The sequence below is a fragment of the Caloenas nicobarica genome, chromosome 10, assembly GCF_036013445.1.
Source record: "Caloenas nicobarica isolate bCalNic1 chromosome 10, bCalNic1.hap1, whole genome shotgun sequence".
In the NCBI taxonomy this organism is placed as follows: domain Eukaryota; kingdom Metazoa; phylum Chordata; class Aves; order Columbiformes; family Columbidae; genus Caloenas; species Caloenas nicobarica.
This window is the reverse complement of record NC_088254.1, coordinates 2,303,677-2,318,023: the sequence shown is the minus strand read 5'-3', so window position 1 is coordinate 2,318,023 and position 14,347 is coordinate 2,303,677. Positions and strand designations below refer to the sequence as shown.

General features: G+C 52.3%; 1 protein-coding gene across 4 annotated transcripts in view; it reads left to right on the top strand.

Annotated features, from left to right (window-relative positions):
• TRIP4 (thyroid hormone receptor interactor 4) overlaps positions 1-14,347 on the top strand; it is a 29,622-nt gene that overhangs the window by 8,902 nt on the left and 6,373 nt on the right. For all 4 annotated transcript variants that reach the window (XM_065642031.1, XM_065642033.1, XM_065642030.1 and 1 more), the window contains exons 8-11: positions 310-436; positions 1,174-1,361; positions 2,366-2,490; positions 3,250-3,341. In XM_065642031.1, the coding sequence (XP_065498103.1) occupies positions 310-436; positions 1,174-1,361; positions 2,366-2,490; positions 3,250-3,341 (532 nt within the window). The remainder of the gene's footprint in view (positions 1-309; positions 437-1,173; positions 1,362-2,365; positions 2,491-3,249; positions 3,342-14,347) is intronic.

The window sequence follows — 14,347 nt, the reverse complement described above, 5'->3', positions numbered from 1 at the left end:
CCTAAGCCCAGCTGAGCGAGGTTTGCGCAGGATTTCGGTAGCTGGTGTGTCTGTTAAAGATAAAGCCACCCTGGAAAGAGATGCTGTGGAATGCCGATCTCAACAGAACCCATTCGTCTCAAATTCAAAGCAGGCTGAGTTTCTGCAGTAGATTTAACTGCTCCAATTAGAAATCGGAGCGAGCGAGGAAATCGTTCGGCTAGGAGAGGTGGTGATAAGACGCCCTGGGTCAGAAATGTGCGTGTGGAGAGCAGGGAGACGTTGCCGGGGATGCAGGGGATTTTCGCGCTTTTCATTTGTGCTTTGCAGGCTGGATGAAACCATCGAAGCCATTAACTGTGGCACGCTGAGCGAGGCAGCGGGGAGCCCAGAAGCAAAGACGGCTCTGAATTCTGGTGTTTTGGTGAATCCCCGTCTTCTTCAGCCTGCTCCTTTGGTCAGTACAGGTTGAATGATTTGTACCAGAGTAAGGACTAACATTGGGAGAGCTGAGCTTAAGAACTGTGTATCTGGCATGTTTGTAGTGCCTCGTTCCTCCTCCGTGTCTGACAGATCATCATTAACCATCTGAGCTGGGGCCAGAAGCTTTACCGATGCTCTGCTCTGTTCCCTGCTCTTGGGAGGTTTGCTTTATCTGGGTTTTAGTCTCCTGCCTCTCATCTTCAGGAACTCGCAAGAATTTCTGTGAATCAGCCTAAGGCTGCATCACTTTTTCAGCTCTTTATGAAGCCTTTGCTGCCAGGTTTATCAATTTGCAAAGGGCATCATCTCTAACCTCCAATTCCCCTTCAGTCGTGGGTTGCTTGGTGCCTACTAAGCATTTGGGGGCTGGATGTTTCCCTGTTTTGAGTGTTGATCGTTGTAAATATGTTTTGAAAACTGTATCTTCCTGTGAATGCTCTGAAACGCCAGCAGGTAGATTTATTTTTTAAATCCATGGTTTAGCTGTGATGCACAGCAAGGAAAAGCCGCCCAGGGCAGAGCACCACCTTGTTTTTTCTCCTGCCCGAGCACGGCATGTGAGCGCAGCGAGCTTGCAGGGAAGGCTGATCCCAAAAAGAGTAGTACCTCTGCCTTTCAATGAAGTAAAACTTCAAATAGGATCTGCACTTGATTTATGTCGTTCCTAGAGAGGTGCTAACGCTTTTCTCGTTTCTTTTGAACTCGCTGAAGTGGGTGGACCAAACAGGTTTGCTCCCGCCCAGGAAAAGCCTCCCCTCCCTGGATGGTGGGGACGAGCCCGGCTTGGAGCGGAGCAGGTTGCGGATCCAGGACCGAGAGCTGCAGGAGATCTCAGACGACGGCTGGTGCCTCAGCGTGCACCAGCCTTGGGCGTCCTTGCTCGTCAGGGGAATCAAAAGGTAAAGGGCTGCTCTGAACCCTCAGATACCCTGCTCAACTCTTGTTTCGTAGGTGAGGTGGAAAGTTTGTGTTCCTGAGGGGACTTTTGTACTTTGGACGGTGATTGGTACCTGCTGGTAGCTCCAGGTTTGGCAGCCGCGCTTCCTCGTCCAGCGGACTGATGGGTTGAGAAGCCGGAGAATCAGTTTTTGGGGGTTTGGAAGGTACAAGTTTCTTCACATTGGTTAAATTTAGCGAGAGGCTGAGATTTCTGTGGCACAGTCACAGCGTACCTTTCTGGAAGTGGAAAGGCAAATAAGCTGAAAATGTGAAATATGTTCTTTTTGTCTGTCATAAAGAAGCCAACAGTGGCTTTTTTTAAGGAAACAACCCCATGCACACACCCCTTGCCGCTACCTTCCCTCTCTGGGCTTGGAATCGGGTTACAAAGAGAAGCTCCTTCTGCCCAGCATCCCAGGCACGTTAATTCACCTCTCACTAACGCAGAACAAAGAATCTCCTTTAGCCTTTTTTTCCCCCTTTCCTTCACAGAATTTTTTCATTTTAGAGAGCAAATCTTTTCCACTTCCCAAGCTAAAGATGCTAGAAATGTTAACATGTCCGGATTCCGCATCCAGGTGCTTGGGATCCTCAGGAGCTGCAACTACCGACCGCTCTGTGCACATGCGTGGTCCGTGATGACTCCCTCGATTGCACGCTTATTGTGCGTAACTTTTCGAGCTTGTGAGGGAATCGTGTGAGCAGATTGTCCTACACACGTCCGGCGTCCTGCCATACTGGCAGGGGATTGATGTCTTTTTTGCGGCGAGGCCGTGCTCTGCTTGTGGCATTATTTCTTGCCTGTCTCAGCTTTTCTCCGTAGCGCTGACATGTTGCTCGAGTTTCAATAGTCATGGCAAAGCTCAGCAGCAGGAATTGTGGAGGGAAGCGTTCTGTCGTAAAATCTGTCCATGTGGGTGATTTCTGCTGAAATTTAAGTCTTAAATTCTGCTTTATTCTCCAGAGTGGAGGGCAGGACCTGGTACACGTCTCACAGAGGGCGGTTATGGATCGCAGCCACTGCTAAAAGACCTTCCCCTCAGGACATCTCTGAACTGCAGGCCACCTACAGAATGCTGCTCCGCAAAGGTGAGCTCCTCTCCTTGGATCCTGGGGTTATTTGGTACATCGAGCCCCGTCATGAGCATGAGTGTCAGGAAGCCCTCTCTGCTGAGCGGTTATTACCGCTTCGCTTTTTAACCTTCTGGTCTTGAAATCCTCTTCCTCCTCGCTGTGTTTCGCCAGCCGCATGGGTATGGTGACAGATTTGAACTCTGTCCTTTAGCTGGTCGTGTACTCTGAGCACAAACATCTGATTTCTGCGATAGCTTTTGACAGCGAAGGACTTGGTTTTATCCTCGGCTCGAGCAACAAGCCGTCGAGCGCATAAAGCAGCTTGTGCTTCAGCCTGTTTGCGGTGATGTTAAAGGATTTTCATATATTCCGACCTTGTGGAAATCAGGATGGAAAAGCTGCAGGTTCTCGGGAAGATGTTTATTCTCTCCCGTGGGTGGGAGGACACTGGTGGCTGCACCGCCCGCCTGTTTGTGCCGTGTCACCCGGTTTAAATGTCACCCAGCAGGACTGTCTGCTCCCTCAGCGGGGCAAGGGGCTCTTCCTGCACTGTGTGTTCCTCTGTGGATATGTAATTAAATCTCCCAACCTTACTCCTGTCATGGTCAATATCCTGTGCTGAAAAAAAGAACGACAGGGTGTTAAAGTCACTGTGTGTTTTCTTGTGCCTCAAAAATTAGAAGTGTGTGGAGGAGAAGGGAGGGCACGGGGGTCAGAAGCCCCAGCTGTGTGTGGGGAGGTGCGCTGCCTTCAGAGAGATTTCTTTTCATGCAGACGTGGAATTCCCAAGCGATTATCCCTCAGGATGCCTCCTGGGCTGTGTGGATGTGACCGATTGTTTATCGCAAGAGCAGTTTAACGAGCAGGTGAGTACAGCAAATAAACCTTCAGGAGCTTTGCATTAGCTTTTTAAGCTTTAAAGTTGCATAATTCGCCTCTGTGAGATGCTCTGAGCAGATGCCGAACGGAGATTTTTTGGCTGTGATGGGAGAAGTCGTGACTTGTATGGCTAGAAAGCAAATGTATCGAGAGAACGCATTTCGGCATCGATGGAAGGGAGTGGTGGGCTAATACAGCCTGAATCCATCCCCAGCCTCTCTGGCAGCGAGGTGGTTTGGTTGGAGCTGGTTTCTCACATACGCTGAAACTCTTTTCACAAAGGACTCACGCCTGCTGAATTAAACCCACACGAGGCTGAAGGGCCGAGGCCGGTCGCGGATGGATGTGTGCCAGGAGGCTGCAGCCACGTGGGGCTGCGGAAAACAGGAACCTTAATGTTGGATTTCTGGTTTTCATCCTCATTTGGCAAACTCGAGAGCTTACATCTTACCTCGGGGTGACTTCCGAAGCGCTGATTTCTCTTGAAACTTCCCGGAGTCCTGATAGAAAGAATTACTCTGAGTTTTGCCCAGGCAGGCAGCAATTTTTTGCTACCGCTGGGTATAACTGATCTTCCCGTCGCAGGGAGGACTCTGGATTAGGAGGGATCATGTACCCATTTGGCTGCTTTTGGAGAGCAGCTGGAGATTACAGTGGATTAAGACTCCCAAAGGATGCTTAAATGGCCTTTTTTGAATGTGGCAGGTGAGTTGGAGACCAGGGACACAGACTAGGTTGAGCTACTGAGATTTTCTTTGCCTCAGGCTTCGGCCGGCAAGATCTCGTGGTTCGAGGAGGAGAGAGACCTGCAGGGAAGGGGGGTTGACGCAGGAATCTCCTGTGAAATCTCAACCCCTATGAGTCCTTGGGTGCAGATGTGCATCCAGCTGTGCTGAGAGCTGGCAGACGTCTCTGTGAGCCGCCCTTGCCTTGGGAAGGTGAGGGAGATGAGGAGAGGACCCTGATAATTAGAGAAAGGTGAATATTGCGTATTACAGAGAGACAGAGCCAGGCTCTTTGGCGTCGTACATGGCAGGAGGGTCATAAATTGAAAGGGAAGGTTTCAGTGTGACTTAAGAAAAAAAATTCCCCGGGAGGACAGTCGAGCGCTGCCCGGAGCGGTTGTGCTGGCTCCACCCGCGAAGGTTTCCAAGACCTGACACGACAAAGCCACGAGCAACCTCAACTGAATGGTGTCGACCTCGCTTTGATGGAGACCTCCTGAGGTCTGAGTGCTGATGCTGCGACCGACTCTGCGCCCAAAAATCCGGAGCATTGGGTTTTGTTAATATTATTAACTTACAGAGCCTGCAAGGTTTTTTGCTAGAGGGAAATGCCTGGGAACTAGAGGTGAAGAGAATATTTCTGATGAGATTGTGTCTCAGTTGCGGGCGGAAGGGGGAGAGGTTGGAATTACGAGCAGCAGAGGGAGCTTTGGGACTGGAACACGCGGAAATCTGCAGGAGCGTTCGGCTTTGTAGGGCGAAGAGAAAAGGACACTGGGGCCAGCAGTGGGTTTTTCTTCTGTAGCATCCGCTGCTTTGGTGTTTGGTCTTGAACAGAGATTCTCGTCCTTCTGTCTGTAACACGGTGGGAAATATGTTGTGGTCTCTCACGAGTACTTTTCTCTCTCCAACAATTCCTCCTCGTCCTTGTGTTCTTCAGGCCTTGGTAAAATGGCTGCGACAGCTCCTTACGATCCGGAAGCTGAGCTGTAGGTAACAAGCTTTTAATCTTCCCATGGAGGAGCCTCCCAGTGAGTGCTGTTGTCTATAAATTCCTCCCAGTTTGCTCGGCCGCAGAGGCGCTGGGGGAAGAGCAGAATATTCCAGGAGTGCCGTGACCAGAAGTGCCGGCGAGAGATGTTCCTCTCTTCTCAATACCACGGTGCCACGGCACTTCATATTTCGCTGCCTTTTTGCTGCTCCCGTATTGCAAACTCTTCAGAATTCCTAATCTGTTGCCTTTTTACAATGGTTTTGTCCATTTTTTCCCCAGGATCGCTTTATGCAGCGTTCATTTCCCTAGCTGCTAAGATTGAATTCAGAGATCTCAGCATCCTTCTGAAGCTGCTTTATGGGGAAATGTGTGTTTTTGTGGATTGTGATGAGCAGTGAGCGCGTCTGAAGGAAGCTGAGCTTAATTTAATTGTGAGTGCTAGCAAGGTGAGGAAAATGTGCAGCGCCAGCGCAGAAGCCCGGGTTGGATGTGGCTGGGAGTAGGAAATCCCTGTTGCTCAGGCTGGTGATTCAGCCCAGGTTCATCAGCACCAAAGCCGCTTGTCAGCAGCATAATCTGCCCGTTTCTTGCTGTACAAAGATTCCCCCTCGCTTCAGGGTGACAGGGAAAGGAAGATGAGTTTTCACCACTTCTGGCGTGCAAAGAACCTGGAATATCCGAAAGATCTGCAGGATATTAGTGGGTAATTAATGCGATGCAGCAGGAGAGACCTCTCAGAGGTGAAGCCACCGCCGAGCTCTTTTCGGGCGCTGCGCTTTGTCTCACACGTTCCTCCTCTCAGCTCCTACTTGAAGCGTCTGCGTTTTCCAGAGTAAATCATTTCACAAGCCCCGTTTGCAGGTTATACCCACCACCCCAAGGTGAAATAGTTCCCTGACGTGCTCCTTGGCTTTTGATGGTGGTTCTGCCCTTTCCAGCAGCCGCAAAGTTTGTGTTGACTCTTGTGACCAAGGGGGATTCTTCCTGGTTCGTCCCTCCTGTGACTTTTCTATTGTTTCCCAGTCCTTTTGATGCTGTCACCCTCTCCCTGTTTAGTACCGTCTGTAGATTTAATTTCCTCGCTGTTCGCATCCTCTCTCAGGTTGCTAATGAAGATGTTAGTGGCACCCTGCTGGTATTTTTCTATCGTTGTCCTCATGTAATATATATATATTTTTTAAACTTGTGCTCAAAAAACCCCAAATCAAGCAGCGACACCCCATTTCACTGCACCAGCAGACTCAGTCCCTGCCCCGGGAGCTTCTCTTATTTTTAGAGACCGGTTATTTAGCTGCGTTATTTGTAAGTCTGGCCCAGCGTGGCCCCTTCGGAAGGGTCAGTCTCGCAGCTCTGCCCTATGTAGAGCATTCGAAGACTGATTGATGTTTTTGAAGTGGTTTGCGGATCGTGAGGAGAAGCGATGACAACGGGATCTGCGGTCGCTGGCAGGGAGCGGAGGAGAAGCTGAGAAGGAACGTCCTTGCGATTAAAATCAACGGCACGTCAGATGACATCGCCCTAATCCCGGCTGTGCCGCTAATTGCGTGAACGGGTTTAATCCGTTCCCCTGGGTCTCTTTCCCACGTGGAAAATAAAGCGGCGCTTCCCCGGCAGAGCTTCTTTACGCCTCGTTTTACCGCTCCGAGCTGCGAGCTTTGGATCGAAGCTGCTCTGGGAGCAGGAGTTATTATCAGGTTGGAGAGTCCAGCCCAGGTATCGAGTGTCGCCTGGTTTGATCGCAGGGAACCAAAGCAGCAAAAGCTGTTTCCGAATTCAGCGGGTGGTTGCGCTGCCCGGAGCTCCCTCCACGTCGCTCTTCAATCTCAATATTTCCAGCGGAGCTTTGCGCATCTCGCACCTCGTTCTGGGCTCGTTTCCTTCTCTCTGTGGCAGCCACCCAAAAAACCCTGCTCGAGACCACAATGATCCCTTTGTTACTGCGCTAAAGGTGACCTGCAAATTGGTATTTTTGGATTTTTTTTTCCCCTCCCCGTTGAGATCTGAGCGTTGACGGCGGCTTTTCCTCACCCCGGGCTGATGTCACCGGCACCTGGAGCAGAGCGCGGAGCTGCTTTTGCTTCTCTTTCCCCGCGCGAGGTGTCGGTGACTTCAGCCGCGCTCGCTGGGGCTGGCGAGGGCTGGAGCAAATGGGAACTATTCACATTTACACCGCTTTAATGTGCTCCGAAGTCCGCGTTCATTTTGCTGATGACTTTGATCTGAGAGACTATTACTTCAACTGGAAAAAAGGAACATTTCTGCTGCCGCTATTTTAGTCGTTGATAGGTGTGTTTGGACTTATTTTGAATGCAAGCGTGCACACACGCCGGTATCGAGATGGAGCTATTATCTCGGCTTGAAATATTGGGTAATTATGTTTGACGGGAGTAAAGTGTTTATTTTTCATTTCTAGGCGATCACTTAGTGTCCTAAATCTGCACAAGGGAACATGTCTAAGCTATTTTTGTGCCACGAGACTGCAGCTATCATTTCAATAGGCTCCATCTTTCCCTCTCAGGAAATTTGCATTTAATCTCTTGCCCTCCCCCGTGAAAATAACAGCAAAAAAAATGAGGCTTGGGCACCAAGCATCCAGAACTTACCTTAAATTCTCAAACAGGAGTGCAGGAGAAGGGTAGAAATTGTCTATATTTAAACTGCAGAAAGTGCATGTTGAGATTATCTCCAAATAAAGGAACAATAGCCCGCTGGTCATGTTTTCCTAAGAAAGAAGTTAACGAGAGGGAGGAACACAAACACGCGCATTGACGTGCGCTTCAAAGAACATGAGAAATGTTAATACATTGAAACTTTTTATGAGGACCTGGTCCCCAAAGGGGAGGTTTCCTGGCTGGTTTGTGCGGCTCTGGGGCTGCCCTGGCGCCTCCGCTTGCTCCCCACACGCCGGATTTGCCTCCTCGATCCCAAGGTTTTGTTCCTGCCCCTCTTTTCCGCGGGGTTTTGAGGGCCAAATCAGCTCTGCCTCCGCCTGCAGCCATCTGGGGGGCTGCTCATGATTGCAAACCAGTGAAGGGCCTTTGAACTTGGCAGGTCCCCGAGTTCCCCGAAGCCAAATTTATCTTCCGCCAGCCCGAGTGGTATCAGGTGTTGCTTGCGGGGACCCGGGGATGCCGCGTCTCTTTTTTCGGTTCCTCGCCGCACCGATTCCCCCCGGTTGGTGGTTTTGGGAGCGGCGTGGAGCAGCTGGTTCGGATTAGAGCCGGTAAAACACGGGGGAGTTTTTCCCGATGCGAAGCACTTTGGTTTCCAGCGGAGATCCCGTGGAGGCTCCAGCTGCCTCGCCTGAGCCAGCAGGTTTTCTGAGGCCACTGCTCGGGCTGTTAAGATGAAGGAGAGATTGTCACTCGATGATGATTAATTTAGGAATGCATTAACATGCCAAAGGAATCGAATGATAGAGGCGAGCTTGCCCTCTCCTCTGCTTTCCCAGACCCAGGGGAAAAAACGAAGCCAAGGCTGAAGCATATGACTTAATTAATGATGACTGTGGACTTAGCCTCTGCTACCATCTCCGCAGACTAGGCAGTGATCTGGGAGGTGGGTTTTTTTTCTCCTTTCAAATGTGGTCACTTATGATACTTGCCATCTTCTTGGTGTTGGTTTTTATTAATCCTGAAACCGAGCGTTTGATCAAATTGACCTGGAGCTTGGCTGCTGCTCTGGTTGAGCTGTGACCACCCTTTGGTTGATGTCCCCAAACGACAGGGAACCTGCCAGCTGCAGAGTAAAACCACCGCAGCAAATGTAGGAATGCCCGAGGGCTCCACTTGCTTCCGCTTTCCTCAGCGTGTCACCCGTTTCGTCACCCCCATCAGACCGGTCGCTCGGGTGCGTATCCTGGTCCTGCCCTGAGAAATCCCGTCACGTCGCTGGGATCCAGCCTCGGGGAGACGCGGCTGCTGCAGCAGACCCGGGCAGGGCCGCGGGCGCCTTATCAGTGCAGGGCTGCTTTTACCAAAATTGCGTTTTCCCCGAAGTTCGGCTGATCTCCGTCATGTGCTGCGCCGTTTTTACCCCTTTGCTTTGCAGCTCTGATGGTTGAAGGGACTTGATGGAGCTGTTGGACATGCCTGGCCGTATCTAGCAGGTTGCTGGCATTCCGAGCAGCAGCAGGTGCCCTGGTTTCCTCTCATCTTCTCCCTGATGTCTCTTTCCTCCTCCTCGCCCGTTTTCATCCCACGGCGCGAGTGCTGGGGCTGAGGTTTCCGTCCCTCGGCATGGGAGGCTGAAAACAGCTCTTTCAGCTGCGCCTCGTACACCACCGAATATTTTTCCGAGTCCACCCGGTTTCCTCAGGCTCCCTATAAACATCTCAAGCCCTTCTTGTCGGGTTTGCCGCGGGCGGGGGTTTCTCGGGCTGGGATTTGAGCTGCAGGAGGGTGTTGGTGGCCGCAGGTTCAGGGCCAGCGGGGTGGGTGCGTTTGCCGGCACCGCCGAGTCCCCAGCTCTCCCCGCAGACTGCTCAGCCTTTTACAAATCAGAGCGCACAAGCTGGAATATTAAATCTGCATTTCAAAGTGCTGTTATTACGCTTTAATTGCTTCCCCTGCCCTTTGAATCCGAGCACGGAGCCAGGGAGGTGGAGAACACCCAGCGGATGGGTCGGACCGGCCGGCGCGCAGGATCCTGGCGCGATCCCTCCTTGGATCCGCTTTGTCCCGGCGATGGTGCCGGGGCTGGGGGAGGCAGGGGAAGGACGGCAGGACCACCCGATCCCTCGCGCATCCTCGCAAAGGAGCCCGTGCCAGCTGGGCTGTGCCAGCGGCAGCTGCGAGCGCTCAGGAGCAGCGGGGAGGATGTTGACTGCAACAATGCATCAAGGCTGCGGTTTGTAACCTCAATAGCAAGGCAGTTAACTTTTTTTTTTCCTTTTTTCCTTTTTTTTTTTTTTAACAAAAGACATTTTGATTGCCAAATCCATAACCATTAGCAGCTGTGGTTTCGAGCTGTTCCTTCCTCACACGTTGCAGTCTAGACCTGACAGGCTTTCAAACAAAAGTTTGGCTGCCGCCTTTTGTTTGTGTTTCTTTGCGATCCTGCCTTTTTTTTTTTTTTATTCTCTTTTCGCTCATTCTGTTGATTTGGCCTGAACGTTGGTGCGTATCCTTTTTCTAACCCGGCCTCTGTGGAGCGGCTGCTCTGCATCCACGGGCTCTTCTGTGGCCAAGAGCAGTGTGTAGAGCTTCTCGGGTGCCTGGATGTTTCTGCCTCAGGCTAGAAAAATCGGTGTTTCTAGAAAATTGGATCTGCTTCGGGGTCTCTGTTTAGGAAAATTTGATGTTTTTCCCGGGCCAAAAGCCCGGTTGGCCTGTGCGAAGGCAGAGGGAACAGGTCCTTAAAAGATGATGCTGGAAAACGTGCTCCGAGTTGAAAGTGCGACGCGAGATGGTGTCACGGGGGAGCTCGAACCTCACGGCGAAGGGCTCGGTGCTCTGCAAGCCCTTTCCAAAAGGTCTGATTGAGGAGAAGGTGACACAGAGCGGGAACAAACCTGGATCTCCTGGCTCCTGTCACCGGTCGGGTGTCACGTTTGGGCAAACGGCGGCGCTTTGGGTCAAGGCTGGGTTGGGAAGATTGGCTAAAGAACCCCCAAAATGAACATACTTTTAAAGAGGCGGTGGAGATTCCTGCCGTCTGACAGGGAAACAGCACTTCGACCCTTGGAAAAGCGATAGGGATGGACACCGCGTGGCACAGCTCTTCTCCAAGGCTGGTTCTGCACCCTGCGAGGACGCGGTTTCTTCACTTTCCCCTCTGGATGTTAAATATTTAACTCCTGCCTGCAGACAGACCGTGATAACTGAGCCGCGAGCGCTGGATCGGCCGCAGCCAAAGGTCCACAGGGTATCTGAGGGTTATTGATGGTGGTACCAACAGCAGCACCAACAACCGGATCAGCATCACCTCTCGCGTTTCCGACGGCCCCATTTCTCCTGCGTCCCCGTGTCCGCGTCGCCGGCATCGCTGCCGATGCCCCTCGGGCTGCGGCGCTCGCCAGAAACTCCCCACTTTCTTTTCCCCTTTGCAAACCACTAAAGAAACATTTTCTAGCTGGCTGGTGAACAATTTCCCTCCGGAGAGGAGGAGAAAATGGCTGTTTAGTAGTTAATTACCTGTTACGTTAGTCTGACGGCTATGAAGCTTATGAGGCATGAAAGAGGAGCGGATCCGCCTTTCCCACAAATCACCCAGAAAAGGGGGCGATGGCGTTTGTCCCCAGCTCCCGGGGGTGTCCCACATCCCGTCCTCTCCCTCGCATGTGGCCGAGGGGCTTCTCATCCCGGGAAAGAGCCCGGCGCGTGTTTTTGCCTGCTGGGGAGCGCTGATTTATCGCCGCCGGTGCAGCAGCCCTGCTCTTTCAGAGGGGCCGCCGTCTCTGCCAAGATGATTTTGGTTTTTTTTTTTCCCTTTGAACGCTTTTTTACGGTGAGCTCTCTTGCCAACACATGGGCTCCGCTTGCTTTTATTCTTTCCAGACAGCGCTGCTTTCCAGCGCTGCCTCTTTTATTCCGAAGCTCTCAGAGAGCAGTGGGGAAACGCTGGAGCTGGTGTCCTGGCAGAGCGAGCTGTGCTCCCCCACGCCAGGAAAATGATTCAACCCTTTCCATTATTAACCTCGCAGAACGTCCCCACCGCCTCCTCGCTGCCCCACGGCCACGGCGTGATGGAGAGGATGGCGGGGACACGATGAAGGACGACGGCTTCCAGTGGGCGATTCTCGGCCGCGCTTTGCTGATGGGCACGAAGAGCTCTGGCTTCGTCGTGGGGCTGTTCCCACCCTGGGTCTCCTCCTCCTCCTCTTTTTGTGTCCGGAGACCTTTAATGAGAGCACAAGATGCTCTGGAAAGGTCGCTAGCGAGGCTGCCGGGGAGCGTTGTGGTTTTGTGACGCCGTTGCACGTGGTGCCTTTGTCCTTCGGATGCGCTGAGCAGAGCTCGTCTCGTTAGCGATGGTTTGGATCCCCCGGCACCTTTTCCTTCGCTCTCTCTCGATTCCCCTGCCTTGGGCTCCTGGCACCCCGAACGCAGCTTATCGGGAAGGGTGAAGAAATCAAGGGGCTCAGAACAACCCTTCTCCATGCTTTTGGTTTGTTTCTCAGTGCTGAGATGGAATCGGGACGAGCTGAGGGTCCCCACGTTGTCACCACACGGCCCCCGCATCCCGCTGCAGCCTTCACCCAAGTCAGGGAAAAAAATATTGACTTTAACAGATTGCTTGGCGGGGGGAAAGATGAGCAGGATTTTTTTTGTTGTTGTTCTCAACAGCCAGAGAAGGTGGATTCGTGTTTGATCGTGGCTCATCCCCTCCTTTGCTCTTGCGCCGTGGGCTGCGGTGTGGGGCGGCCGGGCAGCCCTGCTGCTATTCCTGGTGGTGACGGGAGGTGAGGGACGGTGAAAACGAAGCGTAGGGAACATTCGTTAGCAATTAGCCCTGCTCACAGCTTGATTGGGGTGGCTGCTGGGGACATCTGACAGTCACTTAATGTGTGTTCAAAGTGCCGGCTCCAGCACGAGGGTGAATCTGTGGCTGTTTTTGCTCAGCTCCCTTTTCCAGCTCGTACTCAGACGCTGCATTTAACCTCAGCCTCTCTCTGAGCGTGTTAAGCTGCCTTGAGATCTGCTTTGTTTTTTTTTTTTTTTTCTCTTTATTTTTTTTCTCCTGCTAATCCCTTTGCAGCCGGATCTTGCCGACCTGTCAGCAGCAAATTGCATCCCGAGCGGCGCGGCCGCGGGGATGGGATGAGCGAGGAGGGCGGTGGCTGCGCAGCCACCGCTGTGCGCAGAGGTACGTGGGGTTTTCGATCACAAACAGTGGGCTGAAGCAGCAGTTGGTGAGCTGTGCCGGCTGCTCGCCCACCGCCTCATCGCCAACCCGCTCCGAGGTGGCAGAAGGCCTGAGAAGAGGCTGAATCATTTATTATTTTTTCTTTTTACACCATCGTTATATTGCATAACCCCTCTCTTTCGAGCTTCCCTGCGCATCTTCAGAATTGGAGGAGTGTGGGTTTTCTCCTTCTCGAGGCTCTGGACTTTGTTTGTTGTAGAGGGACTTTGTAGCCGCCTTCTCCTCAATGCTGAATTGGTTCCGGGTAGAGACGACGTCAAAGCCTGGAGTACGGGCACCTGCTTTATTGGCACCCTCAGGGTTATAACGATGGGTGCCGTTGAAATTAGGAAGGAACGTCCCCCATCAGACTCCTGGCTGGGTTGGATTCTTGGTCTCTTGTGGAGAGGGAATGTGGTTTCCCTCTAAATTGACCTTTTATTTAAAAAATTGCTGCTTCAGATGCTCTTTCCCGAGGACAGGATCTCTCTTCTCTCTCTAGCAGACTAGATACGGCTTTTGGGCTATTACTACAAGTCTCAGGTTTGCTGAGGTGCCGATGGGCAGTGTGGGGTGGAGTAGCTGGGGTTAAATTTGTTCTCCGTCTCCTAAACTTGCTGTGTTGCAGGTTGTAGAGCAGCTTGAGTGACCTCTTCCAGCAGAAACATTGAGAAATGAGTATTTTACCCCTTAGATACTCAGGCAGCTTTGGAAATGTAACGGAGACGAATGTGTTTGGTGTCCTGGTGGCAGCGTCTCTGCCGAGAGCGTAAGTCAACTGAGGAGCTGCCAACACGAGAAGCATCTTTGCCACAGGATGGGTGGGTCCGGGTGTCCGAGCTGAGCCGCAGAACGAGCTGCGGAGGCGGAGGAGTCCTGCCGTTCAGCCACGCTGGCCGTCTTGGTCTTGGTGATGAGACAAGACAGCGTAGATGCAGTGCAGAGGTGTCTACAGGCGACGTCACTCATGGTGATCGTACAGGACGTCGAGTTTAGGGGACGCAATAGAAACAGGGAGAGATTTTTGGGTAGGAAATAGTAACAACTCCAGTGACTTCTCAGAACGAGGTCCATGGAGGTGGTTTCTGGAGCACAAGTGTGATGGGAGCGGCTGAGGGAGCTGGGGGTTCAGCTGGAGAACAGGAGCTGAGGGGAGACCTTCTGATCTCTGACCTGCCTGAAAGGAGCTTGGAGCCAGGGGGGGTCGGGCTCTGCTCCCCAGGAACAAGCGCCAGGACCAGAGGAAACGGCCTCAAGTTGCACCAGGGGAGGTTGAGGTTGGATCTGGGGAACAATTTCTTCCCCAAAGGGCTGTGGGGCATTGGAACAGGCTGCCCAGGGCAGTGCTGGAGTCACCATCCCTGGAGGGGTTGGACAGACGGACATGAGGTTCTCAGGGACATGGGGCAGTGCCAGGGGTGGGTTATGG